This window comes from Poecilia reticulata, chromosome 22 (genome assembly GCF_904066995.2).
Source record: "Poecilia reticulata chromosome 22, P_reticulata-male-v2, whole genome shotgun sequence".
Classification (NCBI taxonomy): Eukaryota; Metazoa; Chordata; class Actinopteri; order Cyprinodontiformes; family Poeciliidae; genus Poecilia; species Poecilia reticulata.
In genome coordinates this window covers 14,270,901-14,297,530 of record NC_088851.1, presented here as the reverse complement: position 1 = coordinate 14,297,530, position 26,630 = coordinate 14,270,901, and the positions used below count along the sequence as shown (strand labels likewise).

General features: G+C 37.8%; 4 protein-coding genes across 8 annotated transcripts in view; 1 reads left to right on the top strand and 3 right to left on the bottom strand.

Annotated features, from left to right (window-relative positions):
- The window catches only part of daam2 (dishevelled associated activator of morphogenesis 2), a 102,636-nt gene extending 98,699 nt beyond the window's left edge, over window positions 1-3,937 (top strand). For all 5 annotated transcript variants that reach the window (XM_081602905.1, XM_081602906.1, XM_081602903.1 and 2 more), the window contains one exon: window positions 27-3,937. In XM_081602905.1, the coding sequence (XP_081459031.1) occupies window positions 27-239 (213 nt within the window). In that variant the 3' untranslated portion in view covers window positions 240-3,937. The remainder of the gene's footprint in view (window positions 1-26) is intronic.
- Window positions 3,938-5,830: 1,893 nt separating this feature from the next.
- On the bottom strand, window positions 5,831-15,811 carry LOC103458722 (interferon-gamma-inducible GTPase 10-like). The gene is made up of 4 exons (XM_081603503.1): window positions 15,806-15,811; window positions 13,026-13,280; window positions 7,988-7,993; window positions 5,831-6,957 (listed from the first exon to the last, which is right to left on the bottom strand). The coding sequence occupies exons 1-4, from the start codon at window positions 15,809-15,811 to the stop codon at window positions 6,652-6,654; spliced, it is 573 nt and encodes a 190-aa protein (XP_081459629.1). The 3' UTR covers window positions 5,831-6,651.
- A 1,152-nt stretch (window positions 15,812-16,963) lies between these two features.
- On the bottom strand, window positions 16,964-18,339 carry LOC145550066 (interferon-inducible GTPase 5-like). Its single transcript, XM_081603502.1, has 2 exons — window positions 17,868-18,339; window positions 16,964-17,598 (listed from the first exon to the last, which is right to left on the bottom strand). Exons 1-2 carry the CDS (start codon window positions 18,337-18,339, stop codon window positions 16,964-16,966), a joined length of 1,107 nt encoding a protein of 368 aa, XP_081459628.1.
- A 5,800-nt stretch (window positions 18,340-24,139) lies between these two features.
- LOC103458723 (interferon-inducible GTPase 5-like) lies at window positions 24,140-25,567 on the bottom strand. The gene is made up of 2 exons (XM_008399723.2): window positions 25,044-25,567; window positions 24,140-24,774 (listed from the first exon to the last, which is right to left on the bottom strand). The coding sequence occupies exons 1-2, from the start codon at window positions 25,513-25,515 to the stop codon at window positions 24,140-24,142; spliced, it is 1,107 nt and encodes a 368-aa protein (XP_008397945.2). The 5' UTR covers window positions 25,516-25,567.
- Window positions 25,568-26,630: the final 1,063 nt, after the last annotated feature.

Sequence of the window (26,630 nt, the reverse complement as noted above, 5' to 3'; positions counted from 1 at the left end):
TAACGGTTTTTTTAATCCTTATTCAGCTTAAGGAGCAGAGGGAGCGTGAGCGGCGGGCTAAGAAGGGCGGGGCCACGGAGGAGGTCGGTGGGGAGTTTGACGACCTCGTCTCTGCGCTGCGATCTGGCGAGGTCTTTGACAAGGACCTTAACAAATTCAAGCGAAACCGGAAGCGCTCCGTCAACCAGCTAGTGGAAGGTGGCGGCCGAGAGAGAGCCGTCACCAAGGTGAACTACTAAAGTTGGAAAAAGGAAGTAGGAAAGCAAAACTTTAGAGATCTAAAATTTGCCGTGGCGTAGATCAACTTTAACCCAGAGCTTTGGACAGTCACGGCTTCCTTTGGAGCAGATGCAACAACAGCTGGACTGGACATGTAGAGACATCCATGGACAGCTTCGCTGCCTCAAAAGATGCAGCTCTCCCCTCGGATTGGTCTTCTAAAGCTGTTTCCGACCCGTTTATCTCCGCAGTTGGGATGGAAGGACGGACAGACCACTGTGACACATTGTCCCACGTCATCTAACTGTATCCATTGAACACTGTTCTTCAGGTTCTCCTTGTCGATCACTCCTGCTCTTCCTCAGAAACCTTCTCTGTTCTTCTGAGAGCTCTTTGGTGCTGAAGTTTGGTTATCGGGATCAGAACTCTGGGATTAGTCAGTCACGTTGTATATAAACACCAAATGGAGAGTTTGGAAACTTGTGAAGCTTGGCAAGTTGAATAAAAACACAAAAGATAGATGAGGTGGGCAGACGTGGGGATGTAAGCCATTACGTCCAGAGTTATGGTGCTTTTTCCTTGAGAAAAACCAGATTTCGCAGCCACAGAATGGATCTACGATCGCAAACCTCTGACACTAAAACAACGGGTATGGAGTCAAGAAATCTCCTGTTGCTTCACAATAATGAATCCTTACCAGTGGCTTCTGATGGCACACTGCATCCCCAAGAAAATATCAACCACAAATTTTCTAGGAAAAAAAAAAGAAAAAAAAAACAAACAAAAAAAAACAACTCCTCACATACAAATGATTGTGCCACAAGAATTAAGCCTCAACATGTGTAAATGGTTTGAAAGTCTTTCTGGCATTAAGTAGTGCCAAAGCAGAGAAGAAAACCCAATGTAAATGTATTTACACTAAATATTCTGCAATTAGGCGTTGATATATATTTATATTTAGATGCAGACAAGCTAATTGCAAAGACGTAGAAGTTTGGGGATTTTTTTATGTTTGAGCATTTTGGGATTTTGTACACGATGCATTCTTTTATGGTGTTGCAGGTTCACATTGCCGTTGAAGTTAACTTACTAAATATTTTGTGCTTGACGAATGAGAGGTAACTGCTCATCCTTTTTCACTCCTTCATGTCTTGTTTGCACTGTAGTTGTTTTGTGTGTTTTTATTTTTTTAACAAACATTCAAATTTAAACTCAAGCCAGCCAAAAACACGAATGAAGGAATGCCATAAACAAACTTAATGGAGAATTCCTCTTAATCGGTTTACAATATTGTCCCTATTTGTAGCTATTTATTCTCAGATGTCCAAGTAGTATACTTCATCAGTTTCATTATTGAATCCCCCATTTGTCTCAGACCTCACCTTGAAAGGAGGCCGTTTTTTTTTCTTGTTACACTGGTGTGTATAACAAGGCACTTCAAATTAGACTAAATTGACTGGATACCGACCGGACACAAAGCCTCCATGGTTACTTATTTTGGGCTACTGGTTGCCAAAAAAACATAGAAGCTAGCTTTATTTTCTTTCATAAGATTTTCCAGTTTTCATTTCGACGTGGAGGGGGTTATTATTATTTGCACGTGCTTTTCCAAAACTTCAGCAGCAGGAATGATGCAAGTTGCAACGATGGGTTGAATTGTTTGCGATATGTAGATCTATTTCTAAAGGATCTAGATCATCATACATCTAAACCAGCTCAAAAACCACGACATTTCCTCGTTTCATTCAGTCTAGGTTTGAATAACCAGCCAGGATCAGTTTGTGAGGCGTCCAAGACTGCAATCAGTCTGTGGGAATAAGATGTTTGATCTCCTTGACTTTGTTCAGACGTTGCAAAAGAGACGCTTATTCAGATTGCTGGATCACAGAAACAGTTGTTTCCATAGCAACGGTTAAAATAAACCAGACCCACTTGTTTACAATTTTATTTATAATAGATAATAAGTATCCCCACTTTATATATAATGAAAACCATATATATCCATGTGCTCAACTACAAAAAAAGGACTAAACAAAGGTCTTTCCATTTGACCCATATTTTTACATCTTATCTGCTAAATGTTTGTAAATGTTCACCGTTAAGTGCCTCAGATCCTGTTTTTTCCACACAAACCATTCCTCTGTTTCAGTGCTTGTGGCTTTGCAGAAATCTGTCATTAAATTATAGTTGGTTTGCAGTAACTGGCGCCATCTCGTGGTCAAAGATGGTACAATTGATTTGCAAGTCAACCTAAGCTCCTGGTACTACAGAAATTGCCTCTAAACAACTTTTTTTTTTTGTTTGTTTTCCCTTGGCTGTGATTGATTGTATAATGTGCAGATAATCCCCATAGCTTTAATTTATCCTCTTTTTTTCACTGTGACACCTCATATTTAATAGATATACGTTTTCGTCAGACTAAAAAGACCCAGATGTGAAGTTGAGATGGCGCAGAGAGCTGCAATCTCTAGAGATTAGACCTTACACCAAATTATTTAGACACTCTAAAGTAAAAAAAAAGGAATCATCTCTTCTTAAACCAGCATTTTAATCTACGTTTGATCTCTTCTTTTTAACCTCTGCTCTCCTTCCTCTTGCAGCTCATCAGTCAGTATACCCGACTTCAGCAGGCCATTTTTAAATTCCTCATTTAGAGCTTTAACCCATTTAGTGCAGAGTATTCACCAAGGGATATTTGAAAAGTTGTCAGTATTAATACATGTTTGTGTTGTTCCATGTTTGGATGCTTATTTGGCCATTGACTGGCTGTTTTGAAGTGTAAAGATGGAAATCAGAGGAAAGAATTTAGTAGCTTGTTCAATGCACTTTTTATAATGATGATGATGATGATGATGGGACATTTCCATTTGCAGCACCAGTTTCAAGGACTTGGCTCCTTCTGAAGATGATAGTTGTGCAGCAGCAAATTAGTGTTGCTAAAAGTAAGGCGTGTAGAGAGAAGAATGGAAAGTGAGGACAAGGATGCTGGCTGGACCGCCGTCAAACAAGTTGACAGTCAGTGTGAGTGGCAGGGACGGGATGTTGAAAATCACTTAAAAAAAGAAAAAAAAAAGGAGAAAACTGAGGGGTTTTGGGTGGGTTCTGTCTCCACCGTATTTGTTGTTCCATGCACATGACGTTGATCTGCATGCCGACAGAAGGTTGCACAAAGTGTGATTTATTGATCATTTAAAAGAACATTGCTTGTAGAATGCAACCCACCTGTTACACCACAGTCTGTACTGCCTGAGAAAAGTTGCACCCATTCTTCGAGTTTGTATAATTGTGAGAAGTCAGTATTTTTTACAGTTGGAAATTTTAAAAAAAAGAATAAAAAATGCTCCACTGAAAGATGTACAGTTGGAAACAAAAGAAAAGCATTTTGTACACCTTTGTTGATGTTTGAGGTAAGATTTAAAAAAAAAGAAGAAAAAAAAAAGATGAAATCATTGAGGAATGTTCCATTGTTCCTGTACATTGTACCTCTATTTATTTGCCTTATTTAGTTTGGTATATTTTGTATGTACACACAGCATTACAGCAAAATGTTATATTAAAAATATGAATAATTGAACTGTGGTCCATGTTTGGATAATTCTGAGACTTGTACAAGAATGAACCCATTTTGTTTTTGTTTCTATAACTTCATTTTTGTATTTTATTTTCTCACCCCATGTCTTTTGTAGGGTTAAAATAAACTGATGTCCCTAAAAACTGATTGTCTCTGCAACTACATTTTGTCTTGAAACAAATATTGAGGTAATGTGGTGAGAGAAGTGTGAAGGGTATTTATTGAGGATTGTCTTAGAGCCGAATTACACTTTAAACAAAAATAATACTGTTGCCATTTGTATGATTCCACTGGTTTGTTAATCGCTGTTATCCCGGGGTGCTGTGGTTCCGAAGGGGCAGCGCACAACTCGCATAAGAAGACCTTAGTCCTTGATTCAGCTGTTGCAGGTTCAATTCCTGGCCTGATGACCTTTGCTGCATGTCTTCCTCCTTTCTCATTAGTGGTCAGACTTTCCTGTCTGACCACGCTCAAATAAAGGCCACTAGAGCCAACAAAACCTTTTTATTATAGTTGTTTGACTTAATGTGATAATTCACAAAATTTCATAACCATTTTTGCTGTACTATATGGACTTTTCATTAACTAAACTTTCACAACAACCAACTCTTTAATCTTCAGATGTGTTTGGATGAGTTGTCCTTTTCCAAACGAGAAGGTGCAATAAATCTTAAATAAAGTAATAACTTTCATTGCTTAACAAACAAATCCTGTCCTAAAGCCCCCCACTCAACCATTTTGTGCAATACAACCTAAACACAACAGAGCAGTAGAATCAGTAGAAGCAACCTCCATGTCATCTGCATTGTTGCATCTGGTGTCTTCATCATTAAACATTACTTTAATGAAAGTTCACAGTATCTGCAAACGTTAGGAAAATTAAATGTAAAGATGCTTCTGATGCTTCTGATGCTTTTCATGCGTAAACTATTGCATCAGCTATGCAGTCCTCATTGATTGCATGTCAGCAAGCAAAAGCATAAAAGTGCTGTAATTTTTTAATTTGACGGCTAACTGTAGAAACTTCATACTGGACTTCAAGCAGAGTGGATTTTGTGCCTCAACAGTTTTTCCTGATTCTGGAACCTTTAATCCAAATGAAATTCAAGTTTTACTTTCATCTGTATAAACAAGAGGAGTTTGGACCACTGATCAGGTTTCATTAGTTCACACCTGCATACTTTAAGTTTTAAGCTTTAAGCTTTAACCAGTTCCAAAGACTTTACTCAATTAAATTCCCACTAGTTTGTGATTTTGAGTATAATTATAAGCTTGAGGATGGACAAAGAATACAATCTTTCAGTTCTATTCTTATCTCTATAATTACACTTCTTCAAAAAATAAAAAATAAAAATGAAAAATAAAAGTTTTATAGCTCTCAAGTGCAGAAATGGACATATATCAAATAGTTTATTACACAATCAAGACCAAACATTAAACAACGCTTAAAATGATATTTTAGTGTAGAAGAAAACAAACTTCAAAAGGAATTCATTGATTTTAGTACCTATTTAAAGAGATTTCATGTTATATTGGTTTCTGAGATCTATGCATATCTGTAGTAAAACACAGCAGTTTTTGAAGAAGTGCAGTTATGTTGAGAGGATGGTGGAGATGGAGCCTGACAGTTCAACCTTCAATGGTGTATCTGTTATATCTAATCAGAATATATCCAAACAATCTTAACCTTTTCTCTCTTACTCTATCTCCAAATTAGCCATCCTTATAGTTGATCATTTCTAATCATGCTCATCATTTTCCCTCCCAAATGAATGTTTCAAGTTTCAACTCTTCCCCTCCCTTCAAAACAAGCCTCATCATGATGGTGCAATAATTGGAGGAAAGTCATTCATTATCATGAGAAAATTGTTAGAAGGGATAGTTTTATTATTATCTTCACAAATCAAAGTTAATTGAAAGTTGCTCAACTCAATACATGCCAAATTTCAATTTTTACATGTATGACAAAAGTTACATCAAATATTTAAGAAATTGCAATTTTCTAATATTCCACTAGATGGCAGTATTTCACACACTGTAGCTTTATGACATATCATTATAACATTATATGATCTAAGGACAAAAAAGAAAATGTAGCTGATCTAGCATTTAGCTTTACATATTTATTTTTGCAGATTTCATTGTACCTGCTGTAAATGAACCATCTCTGTAGCATGAGCACTAGGTGTTCAACCCCAGGGCCCTTTTGAAAACCCTGTGTGATTTCTCAGCAAGCTCAGTGACGAAACCATTTAGAGCAACATATGTTGTTGTAAAGGACAGTATAGGAGCAACTAGTATTCTTAACCTTGAAACAACACCCTCTTTCGTTGATGCTATTACAGATGTATTTGCAACATGGATCAAGATAAAAGAGCTCTTTAAAAGTTTGTTGTTGAATTTTAGGTTGGTAATTTCATCATTACATGATATGCCTGTGGCAGCATGTAGTTTCTTCAGCGAAGAAGTATCAAGGCCAAACTCAACAAGGCTTTGTCTAAATGCTAAACACATCGAGCTCAGATCAACACCAGCAGAAAGCAGTGGAACTGGAAAGATGGCTCCAGTTGCAGAGATAAGAGAATAATATTTTATTTTGGCCCGAAAGTTTTCTTTCTTATTGTTTAAGACCTGCAGGTAAAGGTTATCCATGTCCAAACACAGAGCATGCCTCTTGAGGTCAGGAAGTTCTTCCTCGAATGTGGTCTTTAATTCCTTCAGACCCTGCAGACTGACATCAGGGAAACGCAGAAGGAAAACTTGAGGAGACTCAATTCCCTGCTCTTTGAGCCCTGAGTAATAGAGAGGACACAACAATATTTATTTGGAAAACAAATGATATATGACATGTAAACATCACTTTAGTTAAAGTTTACAGTGCCTATAAACGTTATCAAAATTAGATGTAAAGATATTTCTGATACATGTCCTGTGTAAACTGTTGAGTCACCTTTCATGCAGTCCTCATTGATTGTTTCCAGAACCTTTTCTTCTGTAAAATCCATCTGACTTCGTTCTTCATCCCTTAAATTATAGCTGACCTTTGAACGAACAAAGTAGAACTTCTTCCCCATCTTTTGGATCTCTTTGACCAGTTTCACGTCATTTTCTCTGAACCGATCAGCTGAGAGGATGATAAAGAAGTCAAACTTCTCTAGTTCAATACGCTCCTGTTACGGTCACTGACCTCTAGGGGCTCTCTTTTTTTGAGAGAGCTCTGTGTTTTTTGTTTCAGCTCTGCCTGATTGCTGCAGGTGAAGTGTGTTGGGGCTCGTCAGCCGCTATATATAAGCAGCAAGCTGGAGATGCCAGATCTCTCTCTCTCTCCTTTTGTTTGACCTGGGCCATGAGCTGTGACTCTGCTTGAGAGCTTTGTGTGTGTGGACCGACTTAAGTTTGCTGTGAGCAACTCTGTAACTTATCCAAGAAGGTGGAAGCTGGTAGGGGTTCTCTGCCATTTTTGTTGTAACCTGTTTTCTCCTGTTTTTGGTTAGTAAGGGAGTTTAGGTTTTGTATTTTCTTTTAGTTCTCTTTAGAAAGTGGTTGTTTTATTTTATAGTTGTAAGGGGGTGTTTTGTTTATTATTTTGGCCTTGGAGACCCTGAAGCTTAAAGCTCCCCTGTGTTTTTTTTTTCTCTCCTGTACTTGTTTTAGCGACTTTTATATAAATTATTATTTTTGTTCCTCATCAACCCTTCGGTTTACTTTTTGTTTTATGTTAAAGCCCAGTGCCACAATTTACTTTAGGAATTTAGGGTGGGGTTGTAACATAAGTGGGGGCTCGTCCGGGATTATTTTTGAACATGGCACAGTTTAATTTGGAAGAATTTTTGAGTAATCCTACTGTACAACAGTTTGATGTCTGTAGAAAAGATGATTTATATGAAATCGCTTCATACTTGGGTATCCATGTGTCTAAGTCTCTGCTCAAACGTGACTTAAAATCTCTTGTCTTTAGTAGCTTAGTTGAGAAAGGAGTACTCGCAGTGGATGTGGACAAAGAAGAGACCACCTTTCCTGGAAGTCCTGATCATTCCTGAGGTTTGTGCTGAGGAAGGAGGAAAGACGCCACCTGCTGCTACCAAGCCAGGGGGGATAAACCACCAGCCTCTCTCCCACGGTTTGAGCCCTTCTCTATTGAATCCTCAAATCCCAGTGTTGAGGCACGTTTGAAGGTACGTCTAGTTCGTCTAGAACTTGAAGCTAAGGAACGGGAACGGAAGGATGAATTTGAGTTCCAGCTTAAATGCAGACAAATTGAAGCTGAAACTGCCATTAAAATGCGTCAACTGGAGCTACAGTCTCAGAAACCAACCCATGTTCTCACTACAGATTCTGGTAGAGATGAAGACAATGTCAGTATTTCACCAGATGAACCTTGCTCTTCTTTAGCACCTTCTACATTTGACATTAGCAAAAATATTGCCCTGGTTCCACCATTCCGAGAGACGGAGGTGGAAGCCTATTTTAATGCGTTTGAACGTATTGCTGTTGCCCTTCACTGGCCCACAGACGTTTGGTCCCTTTTGTTGCAGTGCAAACTGAGTAAAGCACAGGAAGTAGTGCAGCACTCACATAGAAGACAGTCTTGTGTATAACAAAGTTAAAGCTGCCATACTCCGGGCATATGAGCTGGTACCTGAGGCATACAGCAACGGTTCAGAGCCTTAAGAAAATCAACTGCACAAACATTTGTTGAATTTGCAAGAGAAAAAGGAATGCTATTTGACAGATGGTGCCAGGCAACTAAAGCTACTGACTTTAGTTTACTACGTGAGTTGGTATTGTTGGAGGAGTTCAAAAACTGCCTTCCAGATCGTACAGTGTTGTACCTGAATGAGCAAAAGCTACTACCTTACAAGAGGCTGCTGTTCTGGCTGAAGAATTTGCCCTTACTCACAAAAATGTTTTTGTGTGTAAATCTGACCAACCTTCTCGTGACAAGACATGGAAAGATGTGCCACAATCTCAGGTTAAGAACGCTCCAACTTCCAAATCGGAGAGGCAATGCTTTTATTGTCATAAAATGGGGCACATTGTTTCTGACTGTTTGGCCCTGAAACGTAAACAGGCACCCCAACCACCAAACCAGCTAAAGGGTTGGCCTAGTCAAAACCCTGAGATCCTCCCCAGATCTCTCAAACCTGAGTGAACCTGATGACTGTTTCAAGCCCTTCATTTTTGATGGTCTTGTCTCCCTAACAGGATTTCCAGAGGATGAGAAACCAGTGAGGATACTGAGGGACACTGGCGGTTCCCAGTCATTTATTCTGTCCAGCCTTCTGCCATTCAACGCTGACACCTCCTGTAATGCAAGTACAATAGTACAAGGAATTGGAATGGCGTATGTACCGGCACCTCTACATCATGTTTACCTAAAATCCAAGTTGGCCTCTGGATTCTTCAAAGTTGCGGTGAGAAACTCATTCCCTGTTCAGGGAGTTGAATTTATAATGGGAATGATCTTGCTGGAGACAAGGTACTTCCTATTCCTGAGGTGGTGATAATCCCAGTTGCATGATGGGTGAAGATGAGATGTTGAAGTCCCATCCTGATGTGTTTGCTGTCAGTGCTCTTACCAGGTCTCAAGCTCGCAAGCTGAAGGAAGTAAGCTTGGATGACTCTGTTCTTGGTTTTGCTTTGATGGAGGACAAGCTGCCGGCAGAGGACTTTTCAGAATCGGCGCCTTTCAAGGACAACTTCACTCCAAAGACTGAGGCTTTTCTCCCGCTATCAATATCACGTGAGAGTTTGAGCCAAGATCAGAAAAGTGATGAAACGCTCACTAAATGTTTTGAAGGGGTGAGTGATTCAATAAATAGTGATAAAACCCATAAGTTTTATGTGGAGAATGGATTACTTATGAGAAAATGGATCTCAAGGCCTGCCTTGCAACAGCAGGTTGGGAGTAGTACAGCAAATTGTCATTCCTCAAGGTTATCGGGAACAAATACTGCAGTTGGCACATGACCACTCATGGTCGGGTCACTTGGGAATCACTAAAACCCATGACCGTATTCTACAACATTTCTTTTGGCCAGGCCTGAAGAAAGATGTTGCCAGGTTCTGTAGAACATGTAAAGTTTGCCAAATAGTGGGTAAACCTAATCAGAGGTGCCACCTGTTCCCCTTAAGCCCATTCCTGCAGTTGGTGAGCCTTTTGAGCGTGTCCTGGTGGACTGTGTGGGTCCCCTGCCCAGAACAAAGGCTGGTAACCAGTTTCTCTTGACTGTCATGTGTGCTGCCACTCGTTTCCCTGAAGCCATTCCACTAAGAAAAATCACAGCGCCTACCATAACAAAAGCCCTTTTGAAGTTTTTTGCAACTTTTGGTCTGCCTAAAGTTATACAAACTGACCAAGGCAGCAACTTTCTGTCCAAAATTTTCCAGCAGACACTACAGTCTTTTGGCATTAAACACATTCCCTCTAGTCCTTACCATCCCCAGTCACAAGGCGCTCTAGAAAGATGGCATCAGACTATCAAGGCCATGATGCGCAAATATTGTCATGAAACGGACAAAAGCTGGGATGAAGGACTCCCTTTTCTGCTGTTTGCAGCCAGAGAGGCTAAACAGGAGTCTCTAGGTTTTAGCCCTGCTGAGCTGGTTTTTGGGCATAGTGTCAGAGGACCACTGAAGGTTCTGAAAGAACAACTCCTGTCTGCTGAGACGCAGCCGCAATCCAACGTTCTTGAGTTTGTCACACAGTGTCGGGAACGTCTATATCATGCTTGTTCGATAGCAAGAGAGTCTTTGTCGGCTGCCCAAGGAAAAATGAAACATCTATATGACAAAAAGACTGCACAGCGGTCGTTTGAACCAGGTGACAAAGTGCTCATGTTGGTGCCCACACCTGGGCCGTCTCTTTCAGCCCAGTTTGCTGGCCCATATGTGGTAAAAAGCAAAGTCAGTGACACAGACTACATTGTTCATACTCCTGATAGGAGGCGCCAAACGCGTCTGTGTCATATCAATATGTTGAAGTTGTTTCATTCCAGAGAAAATGATTGCAAGGACACGTGTGGTGAGAACTCTACAAAACCTGCATCAATTACTCTTGTGCTTGGAGATGTCCACCATGACGGTTTGAAAAAGTGTGAAGGCCACTGTGGTAGGTTTTCAAACTCTATCATTCTTGAGTCCTTGGATGCATATCTGTCCTATCTTCCCAGGGGTGAGAAGGAGGAGGTGAAAGGACTGATCCAGCTGTACCCTGCGCTTTTTGGAGATGTGCCCTCTAAGACCTCAGTACTGGAGCATGACATTGACGTGGGTGATGCATCCCCCATTAAGCAGCATGCGTACCGCTGTCCCCCAGTCAAGAGGGAAATGATGAAAAAGGAGGTTCAGTATTTACTGGAAAATGGTTTGGCTAAGCAAAGTCATAGCTCCTGGAGTTCTCCATGTCTTCTGACACCAAAGTCAGATGGTTCTCAACGCTTCTGTACAGACTTTCGAAGAGTAAATGCCGTTACAGTCCCTGATTCGCATCCATTGCCTCGTATGGAAGACTGCATAGACAGCATTGGTGCAGCAACCTATATAACCAAATTAGATCTGCTCAAGAGGTACTGGCAAGTTCCCCTGACTGCCAGAGCTTCTGACATTTCAGCTTTTGTCACACCAGACTACTTCCTACAATATACAGTGATGGCATTTGGAATGCGAAATGCACCAGCTACTTTCCAGCGGCTGATGAACACTATTTTAGGAGACATTAAGAACTGTAATCTACCTGGATGACGTCGTAATTATTCATCATCCTGGACTGATCATATTAACACCTTGAAAACTGTGTTTGCTCGTCTAGCTCAAGCCTCACTCACCTTGAACCTGGCAAAATGTGAGTTTGCCAAAGCAGTGGTGACCTACCTTGGAAAGGAAGTGGGCCATGGCCAGGTACGTCCAGTAAATGCAAAGGTGGAGGCTATCCTAAGCTACCCTGTGCCCACCACCAGACGTGAGCTCCGGCGGTTCTTGGGTTTAGTTGGCTATTATAGGTGTTTCTGCAGGAACTTCTCAATGGTGGTGGCTCCTCTGACAAATCTGTGTAGTCCAAAGGAACCCTTTGTGTGGACTACTGAATGTCAACATGCATTTGACTGTGCAAAGTCCTTTTTATGCTCCTGTATTAGCAGCTCCAGATTTCAACAAGCCCTTCAAATTGGAAGTGGATGCCAGCGCCACTGGGGCTGGAGCGGTGTTGCTCCAAGATGGACCAGATGAAATCAGTCATCCAGTTTCCTACTACTCAGCTAAGTTCAAATCTCATCAATTGAACTATTCCACAATCGAGAAAGAAACATTGGCCATGCTACTAGCTTTGCAGCATTTTGAAGTTATGTGTGTTCAACCAGTCCTGTTATAGTCTATACGGACCACAACCCCCTAGTCTTCCTGAATCGCATGTATAACCACAACCAGCGGTTAATGCGATGGGCTTTGTTGGCCCAAGAATATAACCTGGACATCAGGCATAAGAAAGGGTCTGAAAACATAATTGCTGATGTACTTTCCAGGATGTAAGGCTGCTTATCTCAATGCATTACAGATGTAACTTAAAGATGTCTTCATTTCATGAAGGATTTTATGGGGGAGGGTGTTACGGTCACTGACCTCTAGGGGCTCTCTTTTTTTGAGAGAGCTCTGTGTTTTTTTGTTTCAGCTCTGCCTGATTGCTGCAGGTGAAGTGTGTTGGGGCTCGTCAGCCGCTATATATAAGCAGCAAGCTGGAGATGCCAGATCTCTCTCTCTCCTTTTGTTTGACCTGGGCCATGAGCTGTGACTCTGCTTGAGAGCTTTGTGTGTGTGGACCGACTTAAGTTTGCTGTGAGCAACTCTGTAACTTATCCAAGAAGGTGGAAGCTGGTAGGGGTTCTCTGCCATTTTTGTTGTAACCCATTTTCTCCTGTTTTTGTGTTGGTAAGGGAGTTTAGGTTTTGTATTTTCTTTTAGTTCTCTTTAGAAAGTGGTTGTTTTATTTTATAGTTGCAAGGGGGTGTTTTGTTTATTATTTTGGCCTTGGAGACCCTGAAGCTTAAAGCTCCCCTGTGTTTTTTTTTTCTTTTTTCCCTCCTGTACTTGTTTTAGCGGACTTGTAAAATAAATTATATTTTTGTTACTCATCAACTGTTCGGATTACTTTTTAACTGTTCGGATTACTTTTTGTTTTATGTTAAAGCCCAGTGCCACAATTTACTTTAGGGATTTTAGGGTGGGGTTGTAACAGCTCCACATATTTATCTGCTGGCCACATGGTCGAACCAATACCAGGAAGATCCCAAATGATGACTTTATTGTAGTCTGGATGACGATATGACGTAGGATTTGTGGTTGTGTTTTCACAACCAGTAGGTGCAGCTCCCTCACCATTGTTATTTATCCCTCTAAAAGCATTGACAAATGTTGATTTGCCAGTGCCAGGTTCTCCTGTAACGGCAATGTTTAGTGGAATGCTATCTGTCTCTTCTGAATATTCTCTGATTTTTTTCTATAGCAGCAGCGAGGTCGTTTTCTAACATTGCTCGAATTTGTTCATTTATTTCTCGATCAAGTGGACCATCCATGTTGAACCTTAAATAGAAGAGAAACATGTTTTTAACATCATTAAGATATTATATTTGGTAACAGAACAAAGACTTAATATTCATGTCAATCTGACACTGCATGGCATGAAGTCACACACCTAATGAGAATCATGGGCCAAGTTACAAATATGAATTGGGTGCACAAGTTTAATTTATGGGTTTTAACTTTGTGGATTTTATCTAATCCACAAAAGGTCACAAACATACAGAGAGACTCGCCAAAGTATGTTGTGAAACATAACCCCCCTTAACAATTTATTCTATATTGTTTTTTGTCACACTTGAATGTTTCAGTCTATCAAACATGTGAGAAAATACAAATAGCAGTTTCCAAGTGATTTTATTTATTATTGGAAAAAGCTGTTCAAGCTAACCTATTTAAAATTTTACTGAACCCTCATGTTAAAACATGAGTTACATGTTATTTTTGGTTCAGGTTCATCTGCCACAGTGCCTGATTTTTATGTAATTAGCAGAGTGAAGAAATCGCTAAGACAGAACTTGATATAAGCTAAGAGGTCTCAAAGTACAACAAATCATGTCCCAATCTAAAAAAGGCAGTCAGGGGCATATTAAAAACAAAGTCAGTAACGTATGATTAAAAATGTTCAGCTATATGTGCACAAACGTTTTCAGATTTTGGTCATGCAGCACAAGAATGCTGCATGACCCAAGATTATTCATTTTTTTAGCTCTTTAGGAAGCTAAGAAAAATTGGACTTCACAGTGATGCAAGACTTTTTGCCAACTGTTGTCAACAATTTTTGTACCACCACATATTTGATGCAAGAGAAAATTACGTACAAAGAGATTCCTTTAGAAATAAACTAACAATTTGAAAAGTGCATTTTGCTCAAATTTACTTTAATAACAAAAAAAAATCATGGGGGAATGGGGGAATATTTTATGGCACTGTACATACTCACCTGCACAAATATTTTTATTATTTTTTCTTCTTCACTTATCTAAGAAATCATTCAGTTTTAGTATTTATCACCTATCTTCTGGCATATATCTTGTATATTTCTGGTTGATTTCCTGCCACAAACTTTACTTTAGGTTGGGACCATTTCAAAATCTTAATGTTAGCCTGTTTTATTTAATTCAACACAAGGTTTAGTGTGTATGGTTAAATATGGCAATATAGGATCGGTATATTAGCAGTATATTTTTGAGTCTGTACATTTCTGATTCTCTGAAATACAATACCAATAAAATAACAAATGTAAAAATGTGCAACTTGTTGGAGTTTTAGAAATCACTGAGGTTGTTTTTTGTAAAACCAAACAATGTTTGTATGTAAACCTGTCCCTGACATAGTATATAACATTACACAATCTACCAACAAGATGTAACTCATCACTTTACAAATATTGACTTAACACAATATTCGCACAATAGTTAGTCTTATTTTACTGAGGAAACTGCAAAACATCAAACATGTTTATATATAAAGCAGCTACTCACTTTTGAGCAGAAGGGCCTTTTTAGATGCCGATCAAAAAATGTCGTGTTGATTTCACTCCTCAAGATAAAAACACTCCTTCTGCAATTAAAATGATTTTAGAGAGAAACTCCTGAAGGAGGCGGTCTTAGAAAGCATACAGAGGAGGAGCCTGACATGTTTTTGTTATTTGACATATTGAGTTTTCAATAACTGGTTGTTGGGCTTAATTCAATTGAATTAATACAGTCTAATCCAATCAGAAAGGCAGTTTTAAATTTCACTCTCTACACCATCAAAATAAATGGACTGTCCTGAACTGAAATGAATTGGTCTTATGTTGAAACATCCTGACAACATGTTGACACTTATCATGCCAATGTGACCCAAAGTTCTTAGATCATGAAAGGGAATAAAATGACTCTTTTTGAATCAGACTCATCTTGATGAAAGAATAAGGACAACCCTTTAAGGAAAAGGTTTAATTAAAACTTTCACAATCTAAACTGTTAGGAACTGATCCGATTTAGATATGTGTCTGAAAGTTGTCATCTATGTGATGCAGTCAAAAAAGTTTAAAAGGAAGATTCATCTTAAAGAAACAACTTTGAATAATTCATTGCTATTTGCATTACGTAAAAACAAATGTCAGTTTTGCAAACATGAACAACCTTCCCAAAATGATAAGCCAAATATTTTTCAAGAAAGGCAAAGACATTTATTTATCTTAAATTATACAATATTATTTACAACATGTGCTTTAGAATTAATAATAATGCATTGCATAATAGATTTGGAAAACTAATTTACGTATAACTAATAAAAAGTAGAATATATTGCCCGTTGGTGTTTAGCTATTGTCAAATGATGCAGTCTGATTTATTGCTTTACTGCTTCCTTGTTCTTTTTCCCAGCATTCGTTTCAGTAGTCTTGTTATCAACACACCAATGACAGAAATAGTTTCAAATCTATTGTTTCATTACCTGCATTGACTGGTTTTCCTTATCACAGATCTCATCTGAATGATCAGTTGCTACTAAAAGTAGGGAGACTGGTATTTTTGATTTAGACAGAAGAAAAGAATGTTTTTTGTGTGTGTGTGTGTGTGTGTGTGTGTGTGTGTGTGTGTGTGTGTGTGTGTGTGTGTGTGTGTGTGTGTGTGTGTGTGCGCGTGTGTGCGTGTGTGTGTGTGTGTGTGTGTGTGTGTGTGTGTGTGTGTGTGTGTGTCCTCACATTTGACTCAAGAATTATTTGGTAAACAGTACTGTTACCTTGCAGCAAGGTCCAGAGGACTGTATCACAAAAGTCAGATTACAAGGAAGGCAAAGACATTTATTCACATTAAATTATACAATATTATTTACAGTTTATGTTTTAGATTCAGCAATAATACACTACATAATATATTTGATCATTAATTTACACAAAGCCAGTAAAAATGAGATCATCTTGCTTTCAAGATATTAGTAAATCATTTGCAGATTGTCGACAAATTTTTTCCGTATACATCACAAGCATACTGTAATTTTTTTGTATTTAATATTGACACGAGGCTGCAGAGTGGCACAGTGGCAGCACTATTGCCTTGCAGCAAGAAGGTCCTGGATTCAATTCCCGGCCTGGGAAATTCATGGAACACAAAACCACACAACTAAAAACACTAAACACCCAGACGTCATGACAAATCGCTAGTCAACAAGAAGTGTGTAGATTAAAATTTGATGTATTTATGTTGGGAATTATTTAATTACTCAGACCTATTATATTTTAATACCTATAGCTTCATCTTCAAACAACACGAACACACTGGGGGAATATTCTTAGATGTGGTTGTATTTCAGCATATTCACTGTAAACTGTAAAATTGTTCATGTTTATTCCTTCATTAAATATTCATAGAAATATTTTCTCATTATTTCACAGAGTAGTGGAGTTATATCATTCCAACATGAGAAGCAAATTAGAAGAAATTAACGCTGTAACAAAGCAATATAAAAAAATAATCAAAAACAATCAAGATGTGCAGCCAGATTATGATTTTGTGATATATATATATATATATATATATATATATAGCAGTCAAATGCCTTTTCTTCAACAAAATGAATTAATGTGTGATGAAATGACATTTACTCTCACCATTAGGTTCTGTTTAACCCCAGGGCTTGCTTGTAAACCTTATGTGCCTCATTAGCAAGCTCATCAAGGAAGAAATTCAGAGCTCTGTGGGTAGCTGTAAAGGAAAGGGCTGATGCTATGGGGATTCCCAAAAATGGAATGAATCTGGCCCATTCCTCTGTTGCTAATAAAACAGATGTACTTCCAAGTTGGGTCAACAGCTTCAGGATGACATCTTTAGTTACTTCTCCATTAGCAAGAACTGACTGGATACTAAATCTTAGATATTCATATGGTACTCCTGTGCTAGTAGCTAGTCTATGCAGTGATGAAGCATCAAGACCAAAACCTGCAACATACTCATTAACAGCTTTAACCATCATGCCAAGATCAAGAGCAACTGACGGTCCAGGAATTGGAACAGCTGCTCCAATTGCAGATGCAGCACAATAATACTTTATTCCAGGTTTATAAGCCTCTTTCTTATTGTTTATGACCTCCAGGTGTATGGCAGCCATTTTACACAGCAGCGCATATTTCTTGAGATCAAAAAGGTCTCTTCTAAAGGTCTCATGTAAGTGAGGGAAATCATGCTGATGCCACTCAAAGCTGGACAGTAGGAAGACCGGTGGATCTTCAAATCCTTGATCCCGAAGACCTGAATTTTAGACAAGATGTAATGCCATTTAGAATACAACTGACTTTCACAACAACACACATCGAAGTCTTTAAAATAAGTCAGCTACATCTAAATTTACACTGTTTGATTAGATTTCGAACTGAATTGAACCATAATTAGTTGGATCTGCAATGTTTAGCTTGTCTGTTTACATCTCTTATGAGACGATTTCCTGAACACATTGAACTTCTTGTTGATATACTGTATCTTGAAGCATTGTTTTTATTTAAGATGAAAGTGATACTCACCTTGAATGCATCTATCTCTGATTACAGCCAAAGTTCTTTCTGCATTGAAGTTCTCATTTTCTCTCTCGTTGCTTAAGGTTTGGTCGATCTTTGAGCGAACAAAATAGAACCTTTTCCCCATTTTTTGGATCTCCTTAGCAAGTTTCATGTCATTTTCCCTAAAGAGAGTGTCTGAGACGATGATGAAGAAGTCAAACGTGTCAAACTTAATTTTATTCACATATTCATCTGTTGGCCACTTGGTTGAACCAATGCCTGGAAGATCCCATAAGATGACATTTGGGTAGTCTGGATGGAGAAATGGTCCAACGTTTTTTGACATTTCTCTAACACCAACAGGTGCAGCTTGCTGATTGTTGTTCTTTATCCCTCTAAAGACATTTACAAATGAAGACTTGCCAGAACCAGTTTCTCCTGTGATGCCAATATTAAGTTGAATGTCATCTATCTGTTCTAAATATTGATTGATCATTCTTGCTGCAGCTGCAGGGTCACTGTTTGTTAGATCTCTGATTTGTTGATAAATTTCTTGATCATGTCCAAGTTCCATGTTTTGACCTTAAATGAAAAAAATCTGCTGAATAAACTTCTAACATAATCCAATCCTACAATTAATAATATAACATGGTTAAGAATATATTTGTTACAAATATTAACATTTATATACTAATTTTCACACTAATGTGCTTCATTTTGCACATTAAAGCCAAAGACATTAAGTTGGAGAAATTAAGCAGCTACTCACTTTGTTGTTCTCTCAAGATGAGATCTCTACAAACTTGAGAACAGCAGGAAAGCAGCTCTGTCCTGAATGCACCTGCTAAATGTTAAGCAGAACAACGTTAGCTGAACTGACAAAACAAGGCTGCCATTCTGTTGAAGTCTAAACACTAGTAAAGTGAAACCTGTGAGGTGTCCTTTGAAAAACAGTAAAGGGGAGGAGTCATATTTATTTATTTTTTTTTACCATGATCTGGAATAATGCACTAAACTGAACTTCAAGTAAATAGGCACAATTTTATCTCTTACTTTGTTTCCTTTTTTTTTTTTTTTACAACAACCATTTTCTTATTTCTGCTCTCACAGTAATTCTTGTTAAAACACTCTAAAAGTGTATTTGGGCTGTAATTGATCCTATGGACTTATTTACATTCATCTCATTTAATTATTTTTGGCTTAGCAATAAAAACTTACTTTTTGATGTTCAATTAACTTAAAAGTTACAAATCTTTAACCTAACAGTACATTTTACTTTGACTTTATTTGAAGCATATGAGTTCAATGCTAGTTTTGTATCTTACGTCTGACCAACTCAATTTATTATATTCTTCCAACTTAATTCATAAAGTTTAACCAACTCAATTTACCAAGTTTCTATAACTTAATCCATTAAGTGTTTAAAATGACAAATTAAAGTCAGTCTTACTCAAATAATGTAGTTTACTTTAAATAAAGAAGAAAACTATTAAACGATTTCTTTTTTACCAGGTTTTCTTTTAGTTCAGACAATTAGACAGGAATAGCACTGTGCTCTACTAACCTCTGGAAATAAGAACCAGGAGTGGACTGGGGGGTGTATTCACATGCATGTATGGAATTCTGTCACATCTGTTTATTCAACTTACAAAGTATTTTAAGGTTGGTACCTCTGAATATCGTTCAGAACATAGGTAAAATTTTTAATAAAAACAAATACAGGCATTTTTCCTTGTTCAGTTTCGAAAACACAGTAATGTTGAATGCAAATCAAACCAAATGAAGATGGGAATGTTGCTCTGAAAACCGGCTAAGGCTCAGAACGTCCTACTGTAAAGTCGTTGACAGTTTTTTTTTGTGTTTTTTTTGTCCTTGTTCAATTTTAAAAACATGATTCTGTTAAATGCAAATCAAACCAAATGAAGATGGGAATGTTGCTCTAAAAACAGGTTCAGGCTCAGCACTTCCTCTTATCACAAGACCTTCCTCTTGTTATGACAGCAAGAAGAAGGTCAAATGATCCTTTGTTTCTCGGCTGGCCCGCCCATAGAGTCAGCCGCGCCCCCATTGGACAGTAAGCTGTTTGTTGTTAATACCTTAAAATGGCCAACTCTCTGTTATTCCCATGTCGATTTGATACAGTAGGGGCTTCCGCACTTCCCATATCTGTGCCTTCTGTCACTTTTTTTCAGCAGTTAAAACTGTTTAATCCGTTGTTAACACGTCGTAACCCGATTTCCAAGCTGCCTTTGAACTTAACATGAGCGCTAAGAAGCTCGCGCTGGGTTTACACATGTGCTGCAGCGACGGAGACCATCTGCTGGGCAGAGCTGCGCAGGTGTGTTAGAATTATGGCAACAAATCAGCAAAACGCAAAGAACTTTGTACAGTTTTCCCCAAAATCAACACATTGAAATGAGTAACGCTGTTGGATACATGCAGGGGTGCAAGTAAAGGGGTACGGCAGGGTACTGCCTACCTAGAACACTCTAAAAGGCAATACCTATTCTTATGTGGCAGTATGCCCTGTAGGCTTTGAACGCACCACACAAGTGCCTGAATCTGGTTGTGGCGCTGGCTGCCTGTATATAAAGGGCCCTCCCTGAAAAAACATCACGCATACTCCAAAAAAACATCACGCACACTCAAAAAATACTCAAATTGCGTATACTCACTACTAAAATGTCTCACGCACACACATTTTATCTTTCTCGCACTCATACACTGTACTAACAACTCGCACACGCACACAAATGCTATCTTTCGCGCTCACATACACACTACTAACATGTCGCACACACACAAAAGCTATCTTTCTCGCACACATACACTGTACTAACATGTCGCACACACAAATGCTATCTTTCTCGCACACGCACACAAATGCTACCTTTCTCGCACACATACACTGTACTAACATGTCGCACACACAAATGCTATCTTACTCTCACACGCACACAAATGCTACCTTTCTCGCACACATACACTGTACTAACAACTCGCACACGCACACAAATGTTTCTCTCACATACACAAGACTAAAGTTGCGCACACACACAGTGCTAAGACTCGTTTTATGTATGTGTGAGAGCGAGACTCGTTTTTTGAATGTGTGAGAATTGTCACGGAAGAGGCGGGGCATAATTTTTTGATCAACTGCGCATGCGTTGATCCTAAACTATAAGCTTCGATTGTTGACTCACTGTATGTTCTATTACTTAGTATATTTGTGCTTTTAAATATATATAGAACATAAAACTTTCTTGCAACTTAAATGTACTATAGAAATAAATCTGATTGATTGATTAGAAATAGCAAAATTGCTGTAGTACAATGTGTCCACTTGGTGCGCTGCGGCCGGGTGTTGTGGAGAACCCCCGGAGGACATTAGCGTTCATAAATCGGATCAACCTTGAGCTAAACGCCCCTACTCCCCGGAGCTCGAATATCGAATATCCAACTTGAAACTAACTTCACTGCGGTCCAATACCGCCTCGTTTTGAACTAGAGTTAGCCATGTTCGGTATAGCAGACTCTTTCTTCGGCACTAGTTGGCACCGGTTAATAATTCCTGTAATGCTGGCACCCAGTGGACAGATTGTACTTCAGCAATTTTGCTATTTCTAATCAATCAATCAGATTTATTTATTTCTATAGTACATTTAAGTTACAAGAAAGTTTAAAGTTCTATATATATTTAAAAGCACAAATATACTAAGTAATATAACATACAGTGAGTCAACAATCGAAGCTTATAGTTTAGGATCAACGCATGCGCATGTTGATCAAAAAATTATGCCCCGCCTCTTCCGTGACAATTCTCACACATTCAAAAAACGAGTCTCGCTCTCACACAAACATAAAACGAGTCTTAGCACTGTGTGTGTGTGCGCAACTTTAGTCTTGTGTGCGAGAAAGATAGCATTTGTGTGCGTGTGCGACATGTTAGTAGTGTGTATGTGAGCGAGAAAGATAGCATACAATACCAATAAAATAACAAATGTAAACATGTGCAACTAGTTGGAGTTTTAGAAATCACTGAGGTTGTTTTTTGTAAAACCAAACAATGTTTGTATGTAAACCTGTCCCTGACATAGTATATAACATTACACAATCTACCAACAAGATGTAACTCATCACTTTACAAATATTGACTTAACACAATATTCGCACAATAGTTAATCTTATTTTACTGAGGAAACTGCAAAACATCAAACATGTTTATATATAAAGCAGCTACTCACTTTTGAGCAGAAGGGCCTTTTTAGATGCCGATCAAAAAATGTCGTGTTGATTTCACTCCTCAAGATAAAAACACTCCTTCTGCAATTAAAATTATTTTAGAGAGAAACTCCTGAAGGAAGCGGTCTTAGAAAGCATACAGAGGAGGAGCCTGACATGTTTTTGTTATTTGACATATTGAGTTTTCAATAACTGGTTGTTGGGCTTAATTCAATTGAATTAATACAGTCTAATCCAATCAGAAAGGCAGTTTTAAATTTCACTCTCTACACCATCAAAATAAATGGACTGTCCTGAACTGGATTGAAATGAATTGGTCTTATGTTGAAACATCCTGACAACATGTTGACACTTATCATGCCAATGTGACCCAAAGTTCTTAGATCATGAAAGGGAATAAAATGACTCTTTTTGAATCAGACTCATCTTGATGAAAGAATAAGGACAACCCTTTAAGGAAAAGGTTTAATTAAAACTTTCACAATCTAAACTGTTAGGAACTGATCCGATTTAGATATGTGTCTGAAAGCTGTCATCTATGTGATGCAGTCAAAAAAGTTTAAAAGGAAGATTCATCTTAAAGAAACAACTTTGAATAATTCATTGCTATTTGCATTACGTAAAAATAAATGTCAGTTTTGCAAATATGAACAACCTTCCCAAAATGATAAGCCAAATATTTTTCAAGAAAGGCAAAGACATTTATTTATCTTAAATGATACAATATTATTTACAGCATGTGCTTTAGAATTAATAATAATGCATTGCATAATAGATTTGGAAAACTAATTTACGTATAACTAATAAAAAGTAGAATATATTGCCCGTGTTGGTGTTTAGCTAATTGTCAAATTAGCTAAACAGTCTGATTTATTGCTTTACTGCTTCCTTGTTCTTTTTCCCAGCATTCGTTTCAGTAGTCTTGTTATCAACACACCAATGACAGAAATAGTTTCAAATCTATTGTTTCATTACCTGCATTGACTGGTTTTCCTTATCACAGATCTCATCTGAATGATCAGTTGCTACTAAAAGTAGGGAGACTGGTATTTTTGATTTAGACAGAAGAAAAGAATGTTTTTGTGTGTGTGTGTGTGTGTGTGTGTGTGTGTGTGTGTGTGTGTGTGTGTGTGTGTGTGTGTGTGTGTGTGTGCGCGTGTGTGCGTGTGCACGTGTGCGTGCGTGTGTGTGTGCGTGTGTGTGTGTGTGTGTGTGTGTGTCCTCACATTTGACTCAAGAATTATTTGGTAAACAGTACTGTTACCTTGCAGCAAGGTCCAGAGGACTGTATCACAAAAGTCAGATTACAAGGAAGGCAAAGACATTTATTCATATTAAATTATACAATATTATTTACAGTTTTTGTTTTAGATTCAGCAATAATACACTAAATAATATATTTGATCATTAATTTACATAAAGCCAGTAAAAATGAGATCATCTTGCTTTCAAGATATTAGTAAATCATTTGCAGATTGTAGTCAAATTTTTTCCATATACTTCACAAGCATACTGTAATTTTCTTGTATTTAATATTGACACGAGGCTGCAGAGTGGCACAGTGGCAGCACTATTGCCTTGCAGCAAGAAGGTCCTGGATTCAATTCCCAGCCTGGGAAATCCATGGAACACAAAACCCCACAACTAAAAACACTAAACACCCAGACGTCATGACAAATCCCTAGTCAACAAGAAGTGTGTAGATTAAAATTTGATGTATTTATGTTGGGAGTTGTTTAATTACTCAGACCTATTATATTTTAATACCTATAGCTTCATCTTCTAACAACACGTATATTCAGTATATTCACTGTAAAATTGTTCATGTTTATTCCTTCATTAAATATTCATAGAAATATTTTCTCATTATTTCACAGAGTAGTGGAGTTATATCATTCCAACATGAGAATAAAATATTTTCAAAAACAATCAAGATGTGCAGCCAGATTATGATTTTGTGACATTTTTTTTTCTTTTTTTTTTGCGAAGCAGTCAAATGCCTTTTCTTCAACAAAATGAATTAATGTGTGATGAAATGACATTTACTCTCACCATTAGGTTCTGTTTAACCCCAGGGCTTGCTTGTAAACCTTATGTGCCTCATTAGCAAGCTCATCAAGGAAGAAATTCAGAGCTCTGTGGGTAGCTGTAAAGGAAAGGGCTGATGCTATGGGGATTCCCAAAAATGGAATGAATCTGGCCCATTCCTCTGTTGCTAATAAAACAGATGTGCTTCCAAGTTGGGTCAACAGCTTCAGGATGACGTCTTTAGTTACTTCTCCATTAGCAAGAACTGACTGAATACTAAATCTCAGTTCATCATATGGTACTCCTGTGCTAGTAGCTAGTCTATGCAGTGATGAAGCATCAAGACCAAAACCTGCAACATACTCATTAACAGCTTTAACCATCATGCCAAGATCAAGAGCAACTGACAGTCCAGGAATTGGAACAGCTGCTCCAAGTGCAGATGCAGCACAATAATACTTTATTCCACGTTTATAAGCCTCTTTCTTATTGTTTATGACCTCCAGGTGTATGGCAGCCATTTTACACAGTAGCGCATATTTCTTGAGATCAAAAAGGTCTCTTCTAAAGGTCTCATGTAAGTGAGGGAAATCATGCTGATGCCACTCAAAGCTGGACAGTAGGAAGACCGGTGGATCTTCAAATCCTTGATCCCGAAGACCTGAATTTTAGACAAGATATAATGCCATTTAGAATACAACTGACTTTCACAACAACACACATCGAAGTCTTTAAAATAAGTCAGCTACATCTAAATTTACACTCTTTGATTAGATTTCAAACTGAATTGAACTGTAATTAGTTGGATCTACAATGTTTAGCTTGTCTGTTTACATCTCTTATGAGACGATTTCCTGAACACATTGAACTTCTTGTTGATATACTGTATCTTGAAGCATTGTTTTTATTTAAGATGAAAGTGATACTCACCTTGAATGCATCTATCTCTGATTACAGCCAAAGTTCTTTCTGCATTGAAGTTCTCATTTTCTCTCTCGTTGCTTAAGGTTTGGTCGATCTTTGAGCGAACAAAATAGAACCTTTTCCCCATTTTTTGGATCTCCTTAGCAAGTTTCATGTCATTTTCCCTAAAGAGAGTGTCTGAGACGATGATGAAGAAGTCAAACGTGTCAAACTTAATTTTATTCACATATTCATCTGTTGGCCACTTGGTTGAACCAATGCCTGGAAGATCCCATAAGATGACATTTGGGTAGTCTGGATGGAAAAACGGTCCAACGTTTTTTGACGTTTCTCTAACACCAACAGGTGCAGCTTGCTGATTGTTGTTCTTTATCCCTCTAAAGGCATTTACAAATGAAGACTTGCCAGAACCAGTTTCTCCTGTGATGCCAATATTGAGTTGAATGTCATCTATCTGTTCTAAATATTGATTGATCATTCTTGCTGCAGCTGCAGGGTCACTGTTTGTTAGATCTCTGATTTGTTGATAAATTTCTTGATCATGTCCAAGTTCCATGTTTTGACCTTAAATGAAAAAAATCTGCTGAATAAACTGCTAACATAATCCAATCCTACAATTAATAATATAACATGTTTATTAAGAATATATTTGTTACAAATATTAACATTTATATACTAATTTTCACACTAATGTGCTTCATTTTGCACATTAAAGCCAAAGACATTAAGTTGGAGAAATTAAGCAGCTACTCACTTTGTTGTTCTCTCAAGATGAGATCTCTACAAACTTGAGAACAGCAGGAAAGCAGCTCTGTCCTGAATGCACCTGCTAAATGTTAAGCAGAAGAACGTTAGCTGAACTGACAAAACAAGGCTGCCATTCTGTTGAAGTCTAAACACTAATAAAGTGAAACCTGTGAGGTGTCCTTTGAAAAACAGTAAAGGGGAGGAGTCATATTTATTTATTTATTTTACCATGATCTGGAATAATGCACTAAACTGAACTTCAGGTAAATAGGCACAATTTTATCTCTTACTTTGTTTCCTTTTTTTTGCAACAACCATTTTCTTATTTCTGCTCTGACAGTAATTCTTGCCAAAACACTCTAAAAGTGTATTTGGGCTGTAATTGATCCTATGGACTTATTTACATTCATCTCATTTAATTATTTTTGGCTTAGAGATAATAACTTAGTTTTTGATGTTGAATTAACTCAAAAGTAACAAATCTTTAATCTAACAGTACATTTTACTTTGACTTTATTTGAAACAAATGAGTTCAGTGCTAGTTTTGTATCCTACGTCTGATCAACTCAATTTATTATGTTCTTCCAACTTAATTCATAAAGTTTAACCAACTCAACTAACCAAGTTTCTATAACTTAATTCATTAAGTGTTTGAAATAACAAATTAAAGTCAGACTTACTTAAATAATTTAGTTTACTTTAAATAAAGAAGGAAACTATTAAGTGATCTCTTTTTTACCAGTTTTTTTAGTTCAGATATAAGGCATACAGTAAATTAATGAGCATATTGACTTCATTATACAATAAGTACCATCCTATTAAGGACTACAAAAAGATACAGGTATA

Excerpts from the sequence above, each read along its gene's own strand:
- LOC103458723 (XM_008399723.2), bottom strand. The coding sequence starts at position 25,515 with ATGATCAATCAATATTTAGAACAGATAGATGACATTCAACTCAATATT. Across the intron at positions 24,775-25,043 it reads CAGAGATAGATGCATTCAAG|GTCTTCGGGATCAAGGATTT; the intron begins GTGAGTATCACT and ends TCTAAAATTCAG.
- LOC145550066 (XM_081603502.1), bottom strand. The coding sequence starts at position 18,339 with ATGATCAATCAATATTTAGAACAGATAGATGACATTCAACTTAATATT. Across the intron at positions 17,599-17,867 it reads CAGAGATAGATGCATTCAAG|GTCTTCGGGATCAAGGATTT; the intron begins GTGAGTATCACT and ends TCTAAAATTCAG.